A 22802-nucleotide genomic window follows, 5' to 3' on the forward strand; every position below is an offset into this window, starting at 1 on the left:
CCTCACAGTAAAGAAGTGTCTCCTCACGTTGAGGTGGAACCTCCTGTGCTCCAGCACAACCTGGTGTTCCTTGTCCTATAACTGGGCACCACCAAAATGAGACCATCACCTTTATTCTGGCCCCCACCCCTCACATATTGATAGACATTGATCAGATCCCTCTCAGCCTTCTCTTCTCCAGACTAAACAGCCCCAGGGCTCTCAGTCTCTCTTCACAGGGGAGATGCTCAAGTCCCTTACTCATCCTCATGGCTCTCCCTTGGACTCTCTCCAGCAGGTCTCTGCCTCTCTTGAACTGGGGAGCCCAGAACTGGACACAGTATTCCAGGTGTGGTCTCACCAGGGCAGAGCAGAGGGGGAGGAGAACCTCCCTAGCCCTGCTGGCCACACTTTTCTTGCTGCACCCCAGAGATGCCCTTGGCTCTGTTCTCCACAAGGGCATATTGCTGTCCCATGCAGAACTTGCTGTCCACTAGGACTCCCAGGGTCTTTCTCCATGGGGCTGCTTTCCATCAGGATGAGCCCTAGTCTGTACTGGTGCCTGCTGCTGTTCCTCCCCAGATGCAGGATTCTTATGCTTACTGAACTCCATGAGGTTCCCCTTTGCCCAGATCTCATGGGATGGCAGCACAGCCTGATGGAGTCTCAGCCACCCTTCCCAGTTTGGTATCATCAGCAAATTTGTTGAGAGCCCACTCTAGCCCCTCATCCATGTCACTGATGAAGATAACTGAACAAAACTGGACCCAGTACCGATCCCTGGGGAACACCACTGGCCAGATGCCTCCAGCTGGACACCTCACACCAGTGGAGCAAAGCTGGGCCCTCACAGCTGGGTATTGCCAGCGCTGCCTGCTAACAGCAGGAGAGGATCAGAAAGCCCACTCATTGTCCACCTTGCAGGAGAAGCTGGGGGTGTTTGAACACACACTGGGTCACCTGCCTCAGCACTGCTTGGCTGCCTGTGGAAAATTACTCCCCTTGTAGAAATGAAAAGGGACCACAGAGTGGATTTAAGAACACGAATATAAGAACACTAATAATTTGCACCTTAACTTAGAGCCCATGCTTCTGTCGATTTAGGCCTTGAAACAAGGACAGCTGTTGTGATACAGGTAGAATAAGCCCTGACCTCCTGTGGCAAAATGCTTAGAGCAGCAAATGTTTAGTGTTAAGCCAGCCATGATCCATTTCCTCTAATGAAGGCATTTTCATCCTGGTGCTGTTTCATCACATGCCACCAAATGAAAAATTTATTTCTTCAACTCAGTGCTGCTCCTGAAAGTGATCCCATTGAGCTGGAAGACTGCAGCCTCTCTGGGCTGTAAAATCAATTGGAGACCAACTGCTGAGGAGCAGCCCCATGGCACAAGCCTGCTGGGGAGCAGCAAAGTTCCTTGCATGAGGACTCACAGTACCTATATGGGAGGAAAATGAAAGCATTTATTTATGCTCTAACTTATCACTTGGCTTCCAAGTGCAAGAGCTCCAGCAGATTTGTTTCTCCCTCCCTAGGTTTACAATTGTTGCTGCTATAAAACCTGTACTTGGGGTTGGAATGGAATACTTTAAACTTCTTCATCTAGCTCAGGAGCTTACAGCCTTTCTTTAGCACCTCTTCAGGAATGTCCTCCCAAGTCAGGGACTAGCAGGGAGACACAGAGGCACTTCTACAGTAACTTTTGATGGCTGATGTCCTCATGCCTACAGAGATGAAGACCACCCTAAACTGGTGTATTACTCTACCAAACACCACCAGATTGGAGCATGGGAAGCCAAAATAACACAATTTAGAGCCAGGATATTGCATAAGGAACAGCTAATGCTGCATGACTCTGAATGTATGGTGCCTGAATTCCTTTAACTTCCTCTGTTGTGGAGTCTACAGTGTCTAGTAGTGTGGCTTGGGCACACTGCAGCCTTCCTCTCTCCAAAGGGCACCAATTCTTTCTTCTCCAGCCACTGCCTTTTGTCATGGAAAGTGCAGAAAGGTGATTCTGCAGCTTTGACAAAGGTGGTCAAGATCAGTCATAGTTACAACAATCAGTTTTGGAAGAGAAAAAGCAAACCAACCTCACTGCCCTCAGGAAATGAGTTTGCTGCTGTCGTTTGTGGTGTCGCTTACAAAATTACTGTAGCATTCTGGGTGGCGTTTTCCAGCTAATCCTCAAAAGCCAAACCAAACCAAACCACCACAGGAGGAATTTCCCAGAGAACCTGAGAGGAATGCTCCTGTTAACTTCATCTGCTCGTTTCATTGCAGCTAGGGTTTCACCCCGGATTTCTGCCCTGAAGACGAAGTACAGCTGCAGCTTGACCTCCAACTCACACTCTGCAAGGTTTAGAAGAAGTAAATCAGAGCTTTGCTACCAAGAAGCGACCAAGCTACTGTCTTTTGAAGCCAAATGGATATGCAAGTCAAAAGTATCTACCAAAAAGCAACTAAGGAGAACAAAGCTACTTAACGTTTGGGAAGAGCAATCCGATATGGACAAAAGAGAAAGGTGACAAGAAGGAGGTGAAATTAACGGCCTGGGTATGGGAGGGGGGAGGAAGGCAGGAGAGGAAAAATAATGGGGCCAGGGACTAGGAGGGAATGAGGACTGGCCTTCATATGGAGATGGAAATGTCAGATGGAGATGGAAATGCTAGATGAGACTGGCCCTGGCTGTCCAGCACTGGAGTTGTGCATTAGCCAGCCTGTATCTTTCTTCTCCCTTATGCCCTCCAGGAGATGCACTTCCTCTTTGCTTGAGGACCTTTAAAAGCAGATTTTAAGGACTTAGGGCAGAGCCCCTACTTTTCTACCATGTTTATTACACTGAGTTCTCTACCAATATAAATTTTACAGGAATATCTGAGTGCTGGTGCAATGCACAACAGTAAGCTGAAAGGAAGAGAGGAGAGACAAGAGGAATAGCAGACAAAAGCCATTCTGCCTGCCAGATTTCTGGCTGAACTGAGTAACTTTAAAGAACTCAGGGAACATGATGACAGAAAGAGCAAGGCACGAGAAGGGTGTGAAGCTGAGTTCAGGCCCAAAATACAGCTCCCTGTAAATAGGATGAAAATTAACTTCTTTCCCAATGCATCATAATAAGTAAATGGCTTGGGTCTGATACTACAGCTCCTGTGATCTGCTGCAAGAGCTTGTTGTAAACTATTCTTTTCCTCTCAAGATGGAAAAGATAAAACCTAGCTAAATGCTCATTATGAGAATGTAATTTTGTGCCAAATGTAAAGCTGAAACAACCTACATTTTCACTTACAAAGAAAAGCTAATCTAAGCACACAGCAAAGGCCAAGTGCAGCAGGCACCTGAATTTGCTTGTTTAGAAACCAGCCACCTGTATCTGAGGGCAGACACAGGCTGAATGCATCAAAGAAATCCTACCTTTAAAAGGCAAATTACTTAAAAGCTCACCAAAATGTTTACTTCACTGTTCAACACTTCTTTTAACCTCTCTGGGAGACAAAGTAGATGTTGATTTTTATACCAAAGCTCCTTTCTGGGCATAGCACAAGGCAGTATTTGAAGGAGAGAGAATTTGCAGTGAATCAGTGGGACCCTTCTGGCAGTATTTCAACTGGTCCAACATCTTGTAAAGCCTGGCTTCCAAAAATGTCAAAATAAGCCATGTTCAATCCATTCCCTTATGGAGAAGTCACACATGCTCTGTTTTGAAGATCATTTACAAGACTTAGAAGAACAATCACAGAATCAATTGTTAGGATTAGAAGACACCCAAAGATCAGTCAGTTCCAACCCCCCTGCCATGGCCAGTGACACCTCACACTACAGCAGGTTGCTCACAGCCACAGCCAGCCTGGCTGCAAACACCTCCAGGCAGGAGGCTTCCACCACCTCCCTGGGCAACCTGTGCCAGGCTCTCACCACCCTCATGGGGAGCAACTTCTTCCTAACACCCAATCTCAATCCACATCTTGGGGTAGTTGCTGTGGTTAGAGATACATTTAGGTTTCCTTCTTTCTGCTTCTTGACCACAGCTCATATATTTTTCCCTTCTATTTTCTTTGATGCCATTATTCATCATGAATTCCTCAGTTTTCCTGCTTAGTCTAGTCCTGCACAGCACTGTGGTGTCCGCTCCTGGTACTTGTTTGTGCAGCTCTACATTTTTCTCTGTGAGAGTTTGTGATGCAACAAAATTCATACTAGTTTTTCCAGAGCCTCTTAGCCCCTCAGAACAAGATCATAGAATCCCTAGGCAACCTGTGCCAGTCTCTCACCATCCTCACGGGGAAGAACCTCTTCCTAACATCCAATCTCAGCCCACCCACTCCTAGTTTTGTTCCAATGTGACAATGAAGATTGCTGCAGGAGCTTAGGACGGTCACATTATGAGTTATGCAAGTTAATCTGAAAGCAGGGCCCAAAATCCTTGTACCCAGTCATCTCACCCTCTACATAACACTTAGCTCACTCTAACTCTTCCCATAGATACATCTTCCAACCTCACAGAAAGGAGAAAGTAAGAAAGAAAAAGGCTATTTTGGAAGTCATTATTTTTTAGGAAGCTTCCAAACCAGCCAGGCACTGTGAAATTTATTAGCATCTTTCCTAAGCCTCACTTCAACTGCCAGTTTATTGAAAAGTGTTATTCTAGTAAAATCCTGAAAGGGAATGTCTCCAGGCTTTCAATGACTACAAAGGACACTTGTAAAGTTAGCTGTTCTCATTAGTATACAGAGGCTAGGATTTGGGGGAGGGGGGGAAAAAGAGAGGGTGGGGAAAGGGGGGATGCAGAATAATTACCAGTGGCCAAAAAAAAAACCCTAAAATAAAGTAAAATAAAAGGAATTGAATCGAATCCTCTCTGCTTTCAGAATTTCGGCTGACAGCCACACATATACTTTTAACTGCAGTTCTGCAACAACAACTCGGGCTCCATGGGCTATGCTCATTTTCCAGTCTGTCTCTTCCAGCTCTTTTAAACTACTCATATTAAGGTGTCAAATCCAGCACCGACACAGCCAACACCTGTCTGTCCCAGCATCTAAAGGACAGAAACAAGCACAAGTGGGGTGGGTTTTTTTTTTTCCCCAGTTGTTAGCCGGTGCTTGAATTCAAACCCGAGATTTCCTTTTGAAATACAACTTTGCTTTTCTTTTTTTACCCCTCAAGGAAGAAAGAAGCAATAAAAATGCCTTTGAAGTAAGGGCAAGCCACGCGTTGGCCTGATTGTATTAGCGGCTAAGAACCAACGGCAGATCCAAACCCTCCCCGAGTAGCGCTAAACGCAACAAAAGCAGCGTTAAGTTAGGCAGGGAAACTACTTCAGATGTTAGCAATTAAGGAGGTTTTAAAGCACACTGAGCTTCTTCCTTGGCGTTTTACATGCTTTAAGGAAAAAAAACAACCCACCCTGCATTCTGCTTCTAAATTCATCAAGATAAAGCTAATAATAACATCACAAAGTGTTCCCAGGGCACGAGGAATTCAGCGAGACGTTACAAAAGCCTTCAGCATCAGCCTGCCGGTTGCTGGTAGCAGAGAAAGACAGCTGAAATATTTATTCTTGAAAGAACTAATCACACAAGTAAACGTAGCTGCTCAAATTGCTCTCTCGGACAAAGGCAAACATCTTCCATTTTCTTTCATGTGGGATTGCTACCTTCTTCAAAGGAGAAGCTTTTACATCAAATTGAGTGGGGGTTGGGAGAATGTTATGCTCCAGTCCGTCTAATGTGTCGAGTTTTAATCTTGAAGCTCCATTCTTTGATGCCTAAAAAAAAACACCTCATGAAGGATTTTCTTATCTAGGAAGCCGTTCGAAGCGTTGGAAATTAATCACCACCGGCATCAAGCCCTGATGTTTTAAATCCTGTTGTTTGAATTACTGCCTGCTAGCCCTGCGTTCCTTTTCTAGAGCCTTCCCCCCCATCTCCCCTTTGGAAGAAAGCAAAATAAAACACACCAAGCGACCAACACGAGCTCTGTTCCCTCCCCAAGACAAGATACCCAATTTCGGTCCCAGCACGATTCGACTTCAAAAAAAAATTCCAGCAGCCACATTCCCGGCTCGCTCCAAGGGGCGGCTCACGGCTCACGACTGAACGCTGCTGGCAAACAAAGAGGCTCAGTTGCATCTCTGTGCATTAATAACCACCAGTGTCCCACTGCATCAAGGCTATGCGGATTGTTGTGGGGGAATTTTTGCGCGTGTGCCTGCAAAACGGGAGAGCTCAGAACCGAAAGGAGAGCGAGGGGAAACGTGCCTACCGGAGCATCACCCACAGAGCAGTTTGGTTCTCGTAAACCACGTAAATAAATAAATTAATAATAATAACGATGGGGAGGGAAGGAGAAAAAACCAAATCACTTCCCTTTCACAAGGAGACACAGAACCCCCCCAAATAAAAACAAGACCACGTTTATTCGGTACAGACAGGTTAAGACAGTAAGCCCTGTAAATCAGGCACACATTTGCACCACTCCGGTACGAAGTGCATATATTTAAAAATCAACAGCTGCATCTTGTATTTGAGCCATTGAATTTGTCAGGGAAGGGTGGATTCGGGTTTGCTTGCTTGCTTTTTTTGGTAGAAAAAACTTGTTTCGGCTACCTTATGCGAACAATGCGTCTCAGGCTCCATTCACTCATCAGGCTTTACAATTGTTAAGTCCAGCTGCCTTCCGGCTTTGATATTCACATTTTTAAAAACTGCTTCATACAGTCACAGCGGACGGGAAAAAAAAAATAATATTAAACCCCCCTCCCCCCCCCCCCAAAAAAAAAAAAAGAATCCAAAAAAGCATGGGGAAAAAAAACCCAAACACAAACAAACACAAAACAGCGAAAACAAAAACCCTAACGAACAAAAAAAACCAAACCCCAAACCAGTCCGGGAGGAGAAAGGAAACACCTCCCGCCGGGGTCAGCGACGATTATTGCAAATGGCTCCTGAGAGACGGAGCAGCCCCGCGGCAGCCGGGGGACCGGCGGCGGGGGGGTCCACGGCCCCGGCCGGGCTGCTCAGGCGGGGGGAGGAGGAGGAGGAGCTCCCGAGGAAAGCAAAGAACGGGGGGGACGACGACACAACAACAACAACGCGGAGCGGGCGGCGTGCGCGGTCTCGACGGTTGGGAAGCGGAGGGACCCGGCGCGGCGCCGGGGGTGACCTTGGGCTCGGGGGTGCACAGCCGCTCCACCCCAAATGACCCGGACCCCGCTGCGTCCGTTGTGGCCCCGGCAGGCAGCGGGATGCAGGGGATCTCGCCGCCGCCTCGCTGCGGGGGGAGGCTTACATCGCGGCGGAGCCAACACCGCGCTCCCGCAGTCCGCTCGGCGGGGCTCCTCGCCACCGCTAGCGGCCGCCCCAGCGGAGCTCCTCTGCCCCGGCCGCCGCCGCTCGTCCCCGCCGGCTACTGCAGGGGCTGCACCGCCGCCACTTCGGCCGTCTCGCCGTCCGCGCCGCTGCTCCCCGCCGAAGCGCTGCCACTGGAGACCGTGGAAGCCGCCGCTGCTGCTGCCGCCGCCGCTAGCTGCAGCCGCCGGACGGCTTCTTTGATGAGGTTGCCGGAGAGGATGAGCTGCTGCAAGAGCCGGTGGGGGTCCTCCTCCTCCGCCGTCCCGTCACCCTGCCCCAGCGGCGGTTGTTTTCTCCGCCGCGCGGCGCTCCGCAGCCAGCCCCTGCCGCACAGCTGCTTGGTCACCCGCTGGTGCCCGCTCCGGTCCGGTCGCGGGGGCTCGGCATGCTGCTGGTGGGCTTGCGACGGGGCCGGCCCCCGCGGCGCTAGAAGGCCACCGCCACTGCAGCGCGGCGAGTAGGGGGCGGCGCGGTCGCGGGCGCTGCCCGGCCCCAGGTGCTTGGGGCCGCGGGGAGGCGGCGGCGCCCGCTGGGCGCTCAGCTGCAGCACCTCGCCCAGCTTTGCCACCAGCGCGTCCACCTCCTTGGAGCTCGCCTGTCCCACGGCGACCGAGCGCTCCAGCAGCAGGAAGCGCTCGCCCGGGCGGCACGGCATCTCGGCCGGCGCCCTGCCGTGCCGCAGCGGGACCGGGGCCGCCGCCCGCCGCCCCGCGCGCACGCGAGCACACGCGGCTCCGGCGGCTGCGGTTGAAGCTGGAGCTCGGCCCGCTGGGGTTGGTTTGTAAACAATGGGTGACGCGGGACCCTGGGCGCCTCCCACTGCGCCGCCTGGGATGGGGGGGGAAGCCCCCGTGACCAACCGCCCGTCGCCCGCTCCCGCCGCCAACGGCCTGCGCGGCGGGGGCAGGCGACTCGCTCTGCGGCGCGGGGGCGGCTCCCGAGGCCGGAAACCGCCGGCCGGGCTTTACCGCCCCGCGCCCACCGGCCCCGCCGCTCCGTCTGCCCCCCCCCTACGTTTGCGCGCCGCGTGGACCGGCCCGCTTTCAAACCCCGCACCTCGGAGCTCGGGGGCGGGGCCAGCGCGATTGGCAGAAGGGGTGTGAGGGGGCGGGGCCGGCTTGGCGCGGGGCTGGCCGCGGGCGGGGCTGCTCGGCGCGGCCGGAGCCTTCGCCGGCTGTCGCTGTCGCCTCCGGGCGGGTGCCCGCAGGAGCGGCGGGGTGCACCGAGTGGGTTTAACGGCCCTGTCTGCCTGCCGACATTCGAAGGGCTTTTGTTGCGCGCCCTGAGTCGGTACTGTGTCTGCCCCAGCCTCCCCGGGCTGACAGATACTGCCCCGGGAAACCGCTGATAGACCGCAGGGTTCCATGTGCCAGCGTAGACCGGTGCCCGTGTGCTGCCTGTCGTGGCTGCACCGGCAAGGTGGCACGCTACGTTTCTGCTTGCCTTTTACTACATCCCGCGGGAGCGGTGCTGGTGTTTCCCTAACGGAGAGCTAGCAGCACGCACTAGTGCTTCCTGGGTGGATCGCAAGTCGCAATTCCCATTACAGTAGCCTTTCGACGAGGTTCAGTTTTGAAATGGCAACAGCGCCCGGTTCCGCGATCCCGCCACACGCCGCCGCGCTGCCCGGGGGTCAGGCTCGGTGGCCGCGGTTTCCGCTCGCCATGCCCTGACCTCATACCCGGCAGCGCACTGATCCGGGGCTTCGTTCCTCGGCCTGGAAATGGGTTCGGGGTCTTATTTTCCATCCCCCAAAATTAGTAGATGTGAAGCAGGCCTGTGCAGGTGATCTCTGGGGTTTTCTACCTGCCTGCGGGTTACATGCGTCACCTGCACCAAGGGTCTGCCCTGCCTCTTGCCGTCCCGGTCCCATTCCTTCCCTTGAATCCATCGCTGTGTCCTTTAGGTGAGTGTACTACGAGCCTTAAATGACATTTTCTGGATGTCAAAACTCCGGGGGCATAGTCCGGAACGTGCTGGTGCACGTAAGAGGACACGCGGTCGCCGCCACTGGGGAGCTGCTTAATAAAGTGGAAGCTGCTGGCACACGTAGCTGCTGATAGCACCGCGCCCTTGGTTAATCAGTAAGCAGCTGGCAAAGGGGAGGGCATGTGCTTTGGGTTGTCCACGTCGTGCTGAGCTGCTTTCACCGAGTGTACAAAGCCAATGAGTCTCCTGTGCGTGTGTACATGCGTTTGTGTCACCTGAACATGCTGCTGATCACTCCAGCCTAGCTGTCCAAGTCCACTAATACGTTTCTAGGCTGGATTTAGATCACAGGATAGTAGGATGTTAGGGGTTGGAAGGGACCTTCGAAGATCATCAAGTTCACCCCACCCTGACAGAGCAGGAGCATAGAATCCAGCACAGGTCACACAGGAACACATCCAGACAGGGCTGGAAAGTCTGCAGAGAAAGAGACTCCCCAACCTCTCTGGGCAGCCTGTTCCAGTGCTCTGTGACCCTCACAATGAAGAAGTTCCTCCTCATGCTGAGGTGGAACCTCCTGTGGTGTAGTTTACACCCATTGCTCCTTGTCCTACCACAGGGTGCAACTGAGCAGAGCCTGTCCCCTCCCTCTTGACCCCCAGCCCTCAGATATTTATAGACATTGATTAGATCCCCTCTCAGTCTTCTCTTCTGCAGAGTGAACAGCCCCAGGGCTCTTAGCCTCTCCTCATTAGGCAGTGCTCCAGTCCCTTCAGCATCCTGGTAGCAATCTATTGGACTCTCCCTTTTGCTCTGAGGGACCCTGAATTTCCATCACAGCTTGGCCTGAGGACGCCTGTTGCAGTGGCACCTCTCCCCTGGTGCAGTGGCACCTCTCATGGCTCTCCTCCTAGTCTCCAGACTAAACAGCCCCAGGGCTCTCAGCCTCTCCTTGTAGGGCACCTAGTTGCATATGGTTATATTCCTATGTGTTGGGTGTACTGATACTCTCTTGGTAGCTGGCGAGTAAACCTTGGATCACATTGTTCAAGAGATGATGAAAAAGTGAGATCTTGTTTCCCCTCAGCAAAGTACTTTTAAGAGAACACTTGCACCCTTATTCCCTAGTTGTGCAGTATCATTTCAAGTGGAATAAAGGCTGACCTACACAGAGGCAGTGGATGGATCCTCTTTAACTCCAGGGGAGATCTATATTCAGAGCACCTCTGAATAGGTAATCTGGTATTCTGTACAAGCAAAACTGCAACAAACCAGTACAGCTTATTCTAGCCTTTTCTTCTCCTCCCACAAAAGCAAAATAAGCTATACCAGCAAAAGCTCAGTGCTGCTTGTGATTGCATCTACACCTGGGGCTTTCATGAGCCCGGCAATGATAATCACAAATCGTGCCTCATTGCCTCCCTAACCAACAGCAGCGCTGGGACAGGTTTGCAGGATAGAGCAGCCGCTGGCAGAATCCTGATGCTCTCGGATCTTTTTTGGTGGAAAAACTTCAGTGATGGCTGACTGACAATCCACTAAGTATCTGCTGAGGATTTTAGGATTGAATCCACAGAAAATATTTACATAGACTGCTACTAAACAGGGTTAATAGTTTTCCCACCTCAGCAAAGTGAGTGTCATAGGTGTGCTTATCTTGTGCCTCATCAGAGATTTGTTTATGTGGGAAAACTACACCAAAGAGGGATCAGTATGAATTTACATGGTACTCACATCTGCGCAGTGGATCTCAGCACGTCAGCACCCAGAGACCTTTCTGACAGCAAACCCCAGCCCATGCTGGGAACTACACTGTCTGCAGCTACCATCAGATGGTCCTGGCAGAAATCACGGCAGCGGTTTATGGATGGTTAACTGTTGGCCAGTGTGTATCCACAGAAATGAGAACAACCGAACTGTGAGGTTTGTGATGAGGTGGCTGTCCTACATCTACCTGTCCTGATGCAGAGCTTGTTAGTGCAAGTGACAGGGCTGGCTGGCTGCCAGGTCTCAACCCTGAAGAACTTGGGGCTTCTTCACTAGCAGCCTTCAAGTCATTTGGTCGAGTCCTGAGTTAGCTATAGCCAGGTGCTCTCATTTGGACTGGGAGAACTGCAGCCTGGTTATCATACTTTGTCTTCTACTGCTGGTGATGAGTTTTGCAGCACTGCTTTTGCAGTTTGATAGAATAATTGCTAGTTTTAAAAGCCCCAAACCCCGAAGCATTAAGGAGAGGGGCAGGTTCTTTTCAAAACTCAAGGGGTGAAAAGAGTTGCAGAACTGTTGCCAGTAATCTCCTGAGCCATAGTTTGACTTTTTTTTTCCTTTACTTTTTTTTTTTCCTCTCCTCTCCCTGTCTATAATTCTCTGTTTCAGTTCAGGGATTGCCAAAATTCCCAGTGCAAATTGTTGTCTGAGTCATTCTCTTCCATTAACTTCTATCTAAGATGTCATAACTCTTATTGATTCTTTTAGATTATTGTTGTCCATCTGTACTCTTCCCTTAGCTGGCCACATTTTTAATAATAATAGTAATAATAATAATAAACAACCAGGTTGGAAGAGACCTTCAAGATCATTGTGTCCAACCCATCAACCAACACCACCTAAACAACTAAACCATGGCACCAAGCACCCCATCAAGTCTCCTCCTGAACACCTCCAATGATGGTGACTCCACCACCTCCTCGGGCAGCCCAGTCTTTAAGGTGCTTTAGGTAATCCTTGATTTGCAGAGAACAAAGCCTGAGTTTCATACCCAAGTACTAACTGTCTTCATTATCATAGTACCAGTCAGGGTTGGAAGGGACCACAAGGATCATCTAGATCCAACTCCCCCTGCCATGGGCAGGGACACCCCACACTAGATCAGCCTGGCCAGAGCCTCTTCCAGCCTGGCCTTAAACACCTCCAGGGATGGGGCCCCAACCACCTCCCTGGACAACCCATTCCAGGGCTTCACCACTCTCACAGTGAAGAACTTCCTCCTCACTTCCAGCCTCAATCTCCCCACCTCCAGCTTCATTCCATTCCCCCTAGTCCTATCACTCCCTGAGATCCTGAGCAGTCCCTCCCCAGCCTTCTTGTAGCCCCCTTCAGATACTGGGAGGCCACAATGAGGTCACCTCAGAGCCTTCTCTTCTCCAGACTGAACAGCCCCAACTCCTTCAGTCTGTCCTCTGGACACCTTCCAGCACCTCCAGATCCCTCTTGTAATTGGGGCTCCAGAACTGGAGGCAATACTCCAGGTGGGGTCTCCCCAGAGCTGAGCAGAGGGGGAGAATCACCTCCCTTGCCCTGCTGGCCACACTCTTCTTGCTGCAGCCCAGGATCTGATTGGCTTTCTGGGCTGCAAGTGCACACTGAGAGCCACCTATATGTGGTCACCTATAAAATTGGGACATCATTTTATAGTGTTTCCTGAGGATACATTTTCTTTTCAGGATATAAAGGTCAATTTATGTATCGTATCTTCTGCACTGGTTCCCAAAGTGGATTCTGAGCTTTAAACCTATTAGGGATGAAAAAAAGAAAGCCTTTAAGTGCTTTGAAGTCCACATGCAGTGTGGGCTCAGTCCTTCCACTACGTGTATGTGTTTAAGATCATGCACATGCTCTAACCTGTTATGAAAATCATAGAATCACCTGGCTTGGAAGGGACCTCTAAAGGTCATCAACCTCCCTGCACTCAGCAGGGACATCTCCCACTAGCTCAGGTTGCCCAGAGCCCTGTCCAGCCTCACCTTGAATATCTCCAGGGATGGGGCCTCAACCACCTCCCTGGGCAACCTGTTCTGGTGCTCAACCACCATAATTGTAAAGATCTTTTTCCTAAATGCAGGAACCCAGTCAATGTGAAATGAGAGAGAAGATTTTGTTTGTGCAGGGGTTTACATGTCAAAGCCTTGTGCCTGAGCTGTGTGATTTGTGATCTCAGATTGTGCCATTATGTATAGAAATAAATCAAGCTGATGAGTTCATGACAGAGAGGATGCAGTGTTGCATCAAAATGGTAAAGTATTTATAGTGTTGTTTACAAAACAGTAAGAGGGCTTTGAACTGGGTGAACCCTGTGACTAAGGAGGTCCTTTCTAGCCCTTTCTTTCTCCAGGCATTTTTCATGTTCTTTTCTCTATATCAGAAACTTCTGTCATGTCTATTCGATGTGCAGAGCTTCTCTTCATAAAGGTGTCACAGAAGCTTCTGTCATGTCTATTCGATGTGCAGAGCTTCTCTTCATAACGGTGTCACAGAATCACAGAATGTTATGGTTTGGAATGGACCTCCAGAGATCATCCAGTCCAACCCCCCTACCAGAGCAGGATCACCCAGGGCAGGTCACACAGGAACACATCCAGACAGACCTTGGAACTCTCCAGAGGAGACTCCACAACCTCTCTGGGCAGCTTGCTCCAGGGCTCTGTGACCCTCACAGTGAAGAAGTTTCTCCTCATGTTGAGGTGGAACTTCTTGTGTTCTAGCTTAAATCCATTATTCCTTGTCCTATTACTGTGTGCCACTGAAAGGAGCCTGCCCCCTTCCTCTTGACAGCCACTCCTCAGATATTCATAGACATTAACAAGATCCCCTCTCAGCCTTCTCCTTTCATGTCAATGAAGGATGCTTGTGCAAAGTAAATGGATTTCCTGTGCGCACTTTCAATGCAGGATGGTGAGAACACCATCCTAACATGATGAGTTTAGATTCACAGGATCATAACATCAGGGGATGTGAGGGGTTGGAAGAGACCTTTGAAGATCATCCAGTCCAACCCCTGCCATAGCAGGACCAGAGAATCCAGCACAGGTCACACTGGAACAGGGCTTGAAAGTCTGCAGAGAAAGAGACTCCACAACCTCTCAGGGCAGCCTGCCCCAGTGCTCTGTGACCCTCACAGTGAAGAAGTTCCTCCTCATGTTGAGGTGGAACATCCTGTGCTGCAGTTTATTTCCACTACCCCCTTCCTCAGTGATCATTTTGTAACCTGCCTTTGCAACAGATTTCCAAGAACAAAAGGCATTCCTTTAGAAACAGCTGAGGTTGCTAAGTGACACAAATGTGTTTACTGTGTCACAACTTGCAAAAGCCAAACATACTAAACCAGGGGAATTAAAAACCAGAGATGTCTTACCTTGGCTCCCAGGCTACACATAAATGTGTTGGCCCACAGTTTTGGATGCCCAGTCTGAGACTTTAATGAAAAGGAGAAGCATCAGTTGCTTTTGAAAATAGAGGCTTTCATTCCTCAGAAATTCAAATCTGCATGTTTTGTCCCAGCACAAGAACCTGAACTCAGAGGCATGGGATTTGTTTCTTTCAGGTCTTGTTTCTGTTTACCTCCAGTCAATTAACCTAAGAATTTGCATATGGATCCTGCTTCCTAGCAAGGCTGGGAGCTACATCATCACTTGTGAGGCTGAGTTCCTTCTTTTTGCTGAAGTTATCACTGTTTCTTGCATCTTTTAGCCACAACCCTCCCCACCAGTCTTCAGGGGAAAAGCTGAAGCTGGCACTTTCTTCTACTTCCTCCCCTCATTCTAGTGTCTGACACAGCAGGCTGCTGCGTCACAGCTCATCCGTGCAACCAGCACATGTGTCCCTTTGGGGGGACCACAGGGACCTTTGCCCTGCAGTTGAGGAAGGATGTTGACTTGCTGGAGCATGTCCAGAGAAGGGCAACAAAGCTGGGGAGGGGTATGGAACACAATCCCTATGAGGAGAGACTGAGGGAGCTGGGGTTGCTTAGCCTGGAGAAGAGGAGACTCAGGGGTGACTTATTGCTCTCTACAACTACCTTAAGGGAGGTTGTAGACAGGCAGAGGTTGGTCTCTTCTCTCAGGCAACCAGCAGCAGCACAAGAGGACACAGTCTCAGGCTGCGCCAGAGGAGGTTTAGGCTGGATGCTAGGAAGAAGTTCTACACAGAGAGAGTGATTGCCCATTGGAATGTGCTGCCCAAGTAGGTGGTGGAGTCACCATCACTGGAGGTGTTCAGGAGGAGACTTGGTGGGGTGCTTGGTGCCATGGGTTAGTTGATTAGGTGGTGTTGGATGATAGGTTGGACACGATGATCTTCAAGGTCTCTTCCAACCTGGTTTATTCTATTCTATTCCTTTGGCCTGGATAAGCTGATGCTTTGTTTTCCCTAAACTGCAAAACCTCTTCTTGATGCACACATTTGCCTGCCCCAAATGTGCAGAGGTGCCCAAGGTGCAGGGATTGCTTCAGAAGGGTGCATTAAGCTACCTGTTTATTAGCTGTCAGGTTGCCTTGCACAACAGCCTCTGCTGGTTTAGGAATGAGACAGCAGGCGTGGGAACAGAGCCTGCAGACGTCTCAGGGATGAACTAAACTGTGGGGCAACCAGGTCTTTGTTTGTTTATTCAAATAATTGACTCACTTCCATCTTTCCTAATAACCAGGGTGCACTTTGAATGGCAACATCAGGTTATAAGCAGTGGGCCAGGGTAATCTGGCGTGTGGGCTCTTCCAGATTTTCCATATATGCAATTCCTGAGAATGATTTCCACTTGCCTGATCTTTTCCAACATTAAAACACAGCAAGCAGAGATGAAAACAATCTGTTGAGCCACCCCCCCCAAAAAAATGCCATGAAACAGACTTTTGCAATGTCTTTTGGAAAAACAGCAGAGATTTGAGAGAAAATCTCATTCACCTTTTGTCAGCATTCCCTGCGTGGGTTTTGTGTGTCCTGACAAAATCACAGGGTGGTTTGAGTTGGAAAGGACCTTAGAGACCACCTAGTTCCAACCTCCCTTTCACTAAATCATTGCACAAATCTCCATCCAACCTGGCCTTGAACAAAGTGTTGCCCAGGTTGCCTAATTTCTCTGGGCAGCTTTTTCCAGTGTCTCACCAACTTCACAGTAGAGAATTTCCTCCTGATATCCAACCTGAATCTACCCTCTTTCAGTTTAAAACCACTACCCCTCATCCTGTCACTACACCCTTGATAAAAGTGTCCCTCCTCATCTTCCCTATAGGCCTCCTTTAAGTACTGAAAGGCCACTCTTATGTCTCCCCAGAGCTTTCTCTTCTCTGGGCTGAACGACCCCAGCTCTCTCAGCCTGCCCTCACAGGGCAGGTGCACCAGACCTGTGGTCATCTTCATGGCCCTCCTCTGGACCCACTCAAGAAGGTTCATGTCTTTCTTACACTGGGAGCCCCAAAGCTGCACACAGGAGCTGTGTAACTGCTCCCTTCTCTGGAGACTTTCAAACCTACCTGGATGTGTTCCTGTGTGACCTACTCTGGGTGATCCTGCCCTAGCAGAGGGGTTGGACTAGATGATATTTTGAGGTCCCTTCCAACCTCTAATGTTCTGTGTTCTGTTCTGTGTGACACAGGATCATCCCCATGCTTGCTGAGACCCCTTCAGTCAGTAGTTGTTCGTTAAGCAGACATGCCTCCTGACACCTCTGTGAAAACAAGCCTATCTACAGTGAATACTGAAAAGCCTCAATCAATAAACAAAGAAAGAGCAAATTTAAGGCAACAAATAAATAAAAATTACACATCAATAAAGAAAAAATATTATCACAAATACATAAAAGGATAATGAGTACAGGTAGTGTGTCTTACTCAGCACCTAGGCCAAAAAAAGACACCAACACCACCATCCAGGCTCTGTCTAACTGCGTCTGAAGTAGACTTGTTCATAAGGAAGGGAGCACTTGCAGTGTGCCCAGGGAGCCAAGAGGGCCAAGGGCATCCTGGCCTGCATCAGGAGCAGTGTGGCCAGCAGGAGCAGGGAAGTCATTGTGCCCTGTGCTCAGCACTGGTTAGGCCACACCTTGAGTCCTGTGTCCAGTTCTGGGCCCCTCAGTTTAAGAAGGACATCAAGACACTTAAAGGTGTCCAGAGAAGGGCAACGAGGCTGGGGAGAGGCCTTGAGAACAAACCCTATGAGGAGAGGCTGAGGGAGCTGGGGTTGCTTAGCCTGGAGAAGAGGAGGCTCAGGGGAGACCTCATTGCTCTCTACAACTATCTAAAAGGTGGTTGTAGCCAGGTGGGGGTTGGTCTCTTCTCCCAGGCAACCAGCACCAGAACAAGAGGACACAGTCTCAAGCTGTGCCAGGGGAAGTTTAGCCTGGAGGTGAGGAGAAAGTTCTTCACTGAGAGAGTCATTCGTCATTGGAATGTGCTGCCCAGGGAGGTGGTGGAGTCACCATCCCTGAAGGTGTTCAAGAGGGGGTTGGATGTGGCACTTGGTGCCATGGTCTAGTCATGAGGTCTGTGGTGACAGGTTGGACTTGATGATCTTTGAGGTCTCTTCCAACCTTAGTGATACTGTGAGACTGTGATACTGTGAGACTGTGACCAGAGCCAGCTCCACTGAATCAATGGAAGCTGGGCACGTCTGCTGGCTCTCTTCATTGAAATTCCACCTTCAAGCATACTTTTGACATTAAGCCACTACAAAAAGGTGACTATTACTAAAAAACCCCAAAAGGAATCTGAGATCTGATAAAAGCCATTTTTATTTTGAATCTGAATCATGGTGTTTGTGCACCTTAGGGTCTGGGCTTGCTCTTCCCAGAAGCTTGATGAACCTTCTGGTGACAAACATGGAATCCTAGAATCGTTGGGGTTGGAAGGGACCTCAAGGCTCAGCCAGTTCCAACCCCCCTGCCATGGCCAGGGACACCTCACACTACAGCAGCTTGCTCACAGCCACATCCAGCCTGGCTGCAAACACCTCCAGGCAGGAGGCTTCCACCACCTCCCTGGGCAACCTGTGCCAGGCTCTCACCACCCTCATGGGGAACAACTTCTTCCTCACATCCAAGGTGAGTCTACATCTTGGGGTAGTTGCTGTGATTACAGATACATTTAGGTTTCCTTCTTTCTGCTTCTTGACCACAACTCATATATTGTTTCCTTCTTTTTCATTTTCTTTGATGCCATTACTCATCATGAATTCCTCAGTTTTCCTGCTTAGTCTAGTCCTGCACAGCACTGTGGTGTCCACTCCTGGTACTTGTTTGTGCAGCTCTACATTTTTCTCTATAGGAGTTTGTGATGCAACAAAATTCATATTAGCTTTTCTAAAGCCTCTTAGCTTAGCCTCAAGGGATGTCAACCCCACCACCTCCCTGGGCAGCACATTCAAATGGCAAATCTCTCTTGCTGGGAAGAACTTCTTCCTAATATCCAGCCTAAACCTCCCCTGGCACAGCTTGAGACTGTGTCCTCTTGTTCTGGTGCTGGCTGCCTGGGAGAAGAGACCAACCCCCACCTGGCTACAACCTCCCTTCAGGGAGTTGTAGAGAGCAATGAGGTCTCCCCTGAGCCTCCTCTTCTCCAGGCTAAGCAACCCCAGCTCCCTCAGCCTCTCCTCACAGGGCTGTGCTCCAGACCCCTCCCCAGCCTTCTTGCCCTTCTCTGGACACCTTCAAGTGTCTCAATGTCCTTCTTAAACTGAGGGACCCAGAACTGGACACAGGACTCAAGGTGTGGCCTAACCAGTGCTGAGCACAGGGCAGAATGACCTCCCTGCTCCTGCTGGCCACACTGTTCCTGATGCAGGCCAGGATGCCATTGGCCCTCTTGGCTGCCTGGGCACACTGCTGGCTCATGTTCAGCCTACTATCAACCAGCACCCCCAATAAATAAATAAGTGTAGCTTCTTGAAGCACCTTCTTTTCTTCTCCCTAAACACCTGATGCATGTGACACCCTGATTCCAGTGCCCCACTCCCCTTTTTACCTTTTTATTTGCTTGCAATCCTGTTTGTTATTTTTCCCCCCCATTAATTTGTGAAAGAATGCCTTATTGCACACTTTGTTGGTTTGTTTTCCCACCATCTCTGATTATTGTTGTCTTTTTTCTCTTCCAGCCACCTATTAGGGTCAGCCTGGTTTGCTCTTATTAAACCAAGCCAATGGATTTAGACAGTGAATTTCCCAACAGCAAAGTCAACAAACATGATCCATAAATTACTACACAGTAATAATTTCCATCACATTAGCAACTGTGTGTTCCTGTATATTTTGTTTAGAGCTAAAGTCACCCTCAGTGGGTAATGAAAAACAGCCTTTTTAGGTTGCAAAACAGTCAGCAGACAGTGTCCAGCATAAGGGCATTGAGGAATGAGGAATGGGAAGGCACTGGAATGCCAACAGCACTCACTCAGAGTGTCAGGGAGTGATAGGACTGGGGGGAATGGAGCAAAACTAGCAATGAGTAGATTCAGATTAGATGTCAGGAAGTTGTTCCCCATGAGGGTGGTGAGAGACTGGCACAGGTTGCCCAGGGAGGTGGTGGAAGCCTCCTGCCTGGAGGTGTTTGCAGCCAGGCTGGCTGTGGCTGTGAGCAAGCTGCTGTAGTGTGAGGTGTCCCTGGCCATGGCAGGGGGGTTGGAACTGGCTGAGCCTTGAGGTCCCTTCCAACCCTGACAATTCTGTGATTCTATGAAATGGTGCAAAACTGTGCTCACACTACAGAGTAGCTGGCATGATGGACACTTTAATACCAGCCTGCATCTTCCTGTACAACTCACTGCCTCAAATCAAAAGCAGTTACAGGCCCAGACCTCATGATTCCTATGTAGAAAAAAACAAACCAGTTACAGCTGGAATAAATTACACATCAGGTTAGCTTTGCAGTGAAATTGAGCCCAAAATGCTTACAAGCAGAAACTCTGATTGCAAAATTGATTTAAAAGTGTATAAAGTAGATCTGTCGACACAATTCCTGTCTCCTCTTCCTCTGCTTCAAACCAGAGCAGAGTAGATTCAGACTGGATGCTAGGAGCAAGTTCTTTACTGTGAGAGTAGTGGAACACTGGAACAGGTTGCCCAGGGAGGTGGCTGAGGCCTCATCTCTGGAGATACTCAAAGAGAGGTTTGACAGGGCTCTGAGCAACCTGATCTAGTGGAGGATGTCCCTGCTGACTGCAGAGGGGGTTGGACTGCATGAGCTTTGGTGGTCCCTTTCAACCCAGATCATTCTATGATTCTGTGATTCTAAGATTGAATGAATCAGTGATTGAATGATTCAATGATTGAATGATTCAGTGATTCAAGCAGGAGGGAAAATCTTCCACTGCATTTGCCAAGATTCATTGTTGTTGTTGTTGCAAGTGTGCTGAGTTTTAATGCTTTCATTTACCAATCAATTGAATAAGGTAGGAAAATGGGTAAAATGGTGCAAAACCCAGAAGCTGCAGCGTGGCTGGTGCAGGTGCAAGCTTAGAAGTCAGCATCAAAGCTGGGAAGCAGGGAAGCTAGACACGATCTGTCAATATCACAGAATTGTCAGGGCTGGAAGGGACCTCAAGGATCAGCCAGTTCCAACCCCCCTGCCATGGCCAGGGACACCTCACACTACAGCAGGTTGCTCACAGCCACAGCCAGCCTGGCTGCAAACACCTCCAGGCAAGAGGCTTCCACCACCTCCCTGGGCAACCTGTGCCAGTCTCTCACCACCCTCATGGGGAAGAACTTCTTCCTAACATCTAATCTGTCTTCCCTCCTCTAGCTTGGATCCATTCCCCCAAGTCCTATGATGAAGACTACCTTCAGAATCATACCTGGCCTGAAACATAACACTCATGGCAGGGCAAAATTGATTTTGCAATAGCAAAAGGAACAACTCCCGTGGTCATTCCAGCCTTGGGATGACTTTCTTCCTCATGCCTTTCCTGCCCTTCACACATCTGCAGGTTGTTATCAGCACTGGGCATCAGTCTGCTCCAGCAAGTTGTGGTGCATTGGAGTAGGGATTGCACTGCAGAAAATAAAATGTTAATGATGATGATTAAGGTTTTCCTGGGATTCTCTTATGCAGCCTTATTATCACTGCTGCCATCATTCAGCTGCTGAGCTCTCCATGCAGTGCTAATTGATGCTTCTGCCAACTGGGGTAGGCAGGATATGAAGCTGAAGACATTTCTTTCAGAGAATGTGAAGCTAAAGTACCCTTCCTTCATCAAATCTTTCTAAAAGAACTGTGCAAAATCCCCAAATCCCCAAGGGAAAGTTCTTCTAACATACCAAAAGAGGAAGATGGTTGCATTGCTCAATGAGAACCCCCCCGCTCCTTCCCTCCTGACAATGACAAGCAGAAGGGAGTAACCACGCCAATATTTCCTGTGCTGAGGTACCCCAGCTTTTGTGGGGTGTTGTAAGGTGACTTGTGCAACTTGTGGGTAGTCTGGCTGGCACCTCTTCATGGAGATGCCATTTGATAATGGCCTAACCTGGCTAAGACAATCTAATGGTAGGTTGCCTTCCCCACCTGCACCCCTCTCTGCATTGCCAACACATCCCTTGTGCTGCCCTGATGCTCCTTGGAGCCATAGCCAGTGAGCTCAGAGAGCTCAGCCAGCAGAGAAGCAAGCCTGCAAGAAAGCAATGAGGTTTGTATCACAGAATCACAGAATGTTAGGGGCTGGAAGGGACCTCAAAACATCATCCAGTCCAACCCCCCTGCCAGAGCAGGGTCACCTAGAGCAGAGTACACAGGAATGCATCCAGGCAGGTCTTGAGGATCTCCAGAGAGGGAGACTCAACAGCTCCCCTGGCCAGCCTGTTCCAGTGTTCCATCTCCCTCACAGTGAAAATATTGTTCCTCATGTTTCCATGGAACTTCCTATGCCTCAACTTCCACCAGTGCCCCTGATAGCCTTCTGCACTGGATCATTTATGGCTTGATGTACACCCCTGGGAAAGGACTTGCAGAAAGCATGGCTGGCAGGCAGGAGGTGGAGTGGGACTTCCCTTAGCTCTAAGTTTGGCTTAATCAGAAACCTGCAGGTGGAGTCTCCCCAAGACACTGACCTTGGCAGTGAAGCTGTTTGAAGACATTCCTCCATGCCCAGCTGATTGCCCCCGCCCTAGAGCTGGACTTCACAGCCTCCTCATGTGGGCCCATGAAGCCATCCTTATGGGATGATTAGGATGGACCTTAGGAAGAAGTTCTTCAGTGTGAGGGTGGTGAGACTCTGGAATAGGCTGCCCAGGGAGGTTGTGGATGCCTCCTCCCTGGGGGTGTTCAAGGCCAGGCTGGATGAGGCCTTGAGCAGCTGAGTCTAGTTGAGAGGTTCCCTGCCCTTGGTGGGGAGGTTGGAATAGATGATCTGCGAGGTCCTTTCCAGCCTAAGCCATTCCATGGTGACTAGAGGTAGACATCAGTAGAGAGAAGACTGGTAATAAGGTTCATGTGAATTAGAAGTGGACTGTAAGGAAAAGAGTTGATAATGCCTGGACCTGCATTTACTGGGGAGCTTGGAGTAGATGATCTCTGAGGTCCCTTCCAAGCTGAGCCGTTCTAGGATTCTATGACTAGACTCTAAATTGGGCTGTGGCCCAAGACAGACAACTTCTCTTGCAAGAGCAGGGTTGTTGAGCTGTGGTGTAAGACCAGGAGTAAGTAGCTAGCTGGAGGTCATGGGGCAGGAATTTCTTAAACCAGCGCGGTTGCTGCAGAGAGTCTCTCATGAAATTACAGTTGGAGGGATCTCAGTGGATCACATTCCTTTAACTCATCAATGCCTGCAACTCCTCTGTGCTTATTAAT

At 49.9% G+C, this 22802-nt stretch overlaps 2 protein-coding genes across 3 annotated transcripts in view; one reads left to right on the plus strand and one right to left on the minus strand.

The window, feature by feature from the left end:
• Positions 1-4730, plus strand: part of ESRP1 (epithelial splicing regulatory protein 1) — a 68509-nt gene extending 63779 nt beyond the window's left edge. For both annotated transcript variants that reach the window (XM_068164364.1, XM_068164362.1), the window contains exon 15: positions 2264-4730. The gene's annotated coding sequence lies outside the window, so the exon portion shown is untranslated. The remainder of the gene's footprint in view (positions 1-2263) is intronic.
• Positions 4731-6379: 1649 nt separating this feature from the next.
• Positions 6380-8289, minus strand: FRAT2 (FRAT regulator of WNT signaling pathway 2). The gene has a single exon (XM_068164365.1). The coding sequence runs from the start codon at positions 7985-7987 to the stop codon at positions 7388-7390; it is 600 nt and encodes a 199-aa protein (XP_068020466.1). The 5' UTR covers positions 7988-8289; the 3' UTR covers positions 6380-7387.
• Positions 8290-22802: the final 14513 nt, after the last annotated feature.

The sequence above is a fragment of the Melanerpes formicivorus genome, unplaced genomic scaffold, assembly GCF_026170545.1.
Source record: "Melanerpes formicivorus ecotype bairdi unplaced genomic scaffold, bMelFor1.0.p_v2 SCAF_79, whole genome shotgun sequence".
NCBI lineage: Eukaryota > Metazoa > Chordata > Aves > Piciformes > Picidae > Melanerpes > Melanerpes formicivorus.

What these genes read in the sequence shown, in the direction of transcription:
- FRAT2 (XM_068164365.1), bottom strand. Translation starts at nt 7,987, where the DNA reads ATGCCGTGCCGCCCGGGCGAGCGCTTCCTGCTGCTGGAGCGCTCGGTC.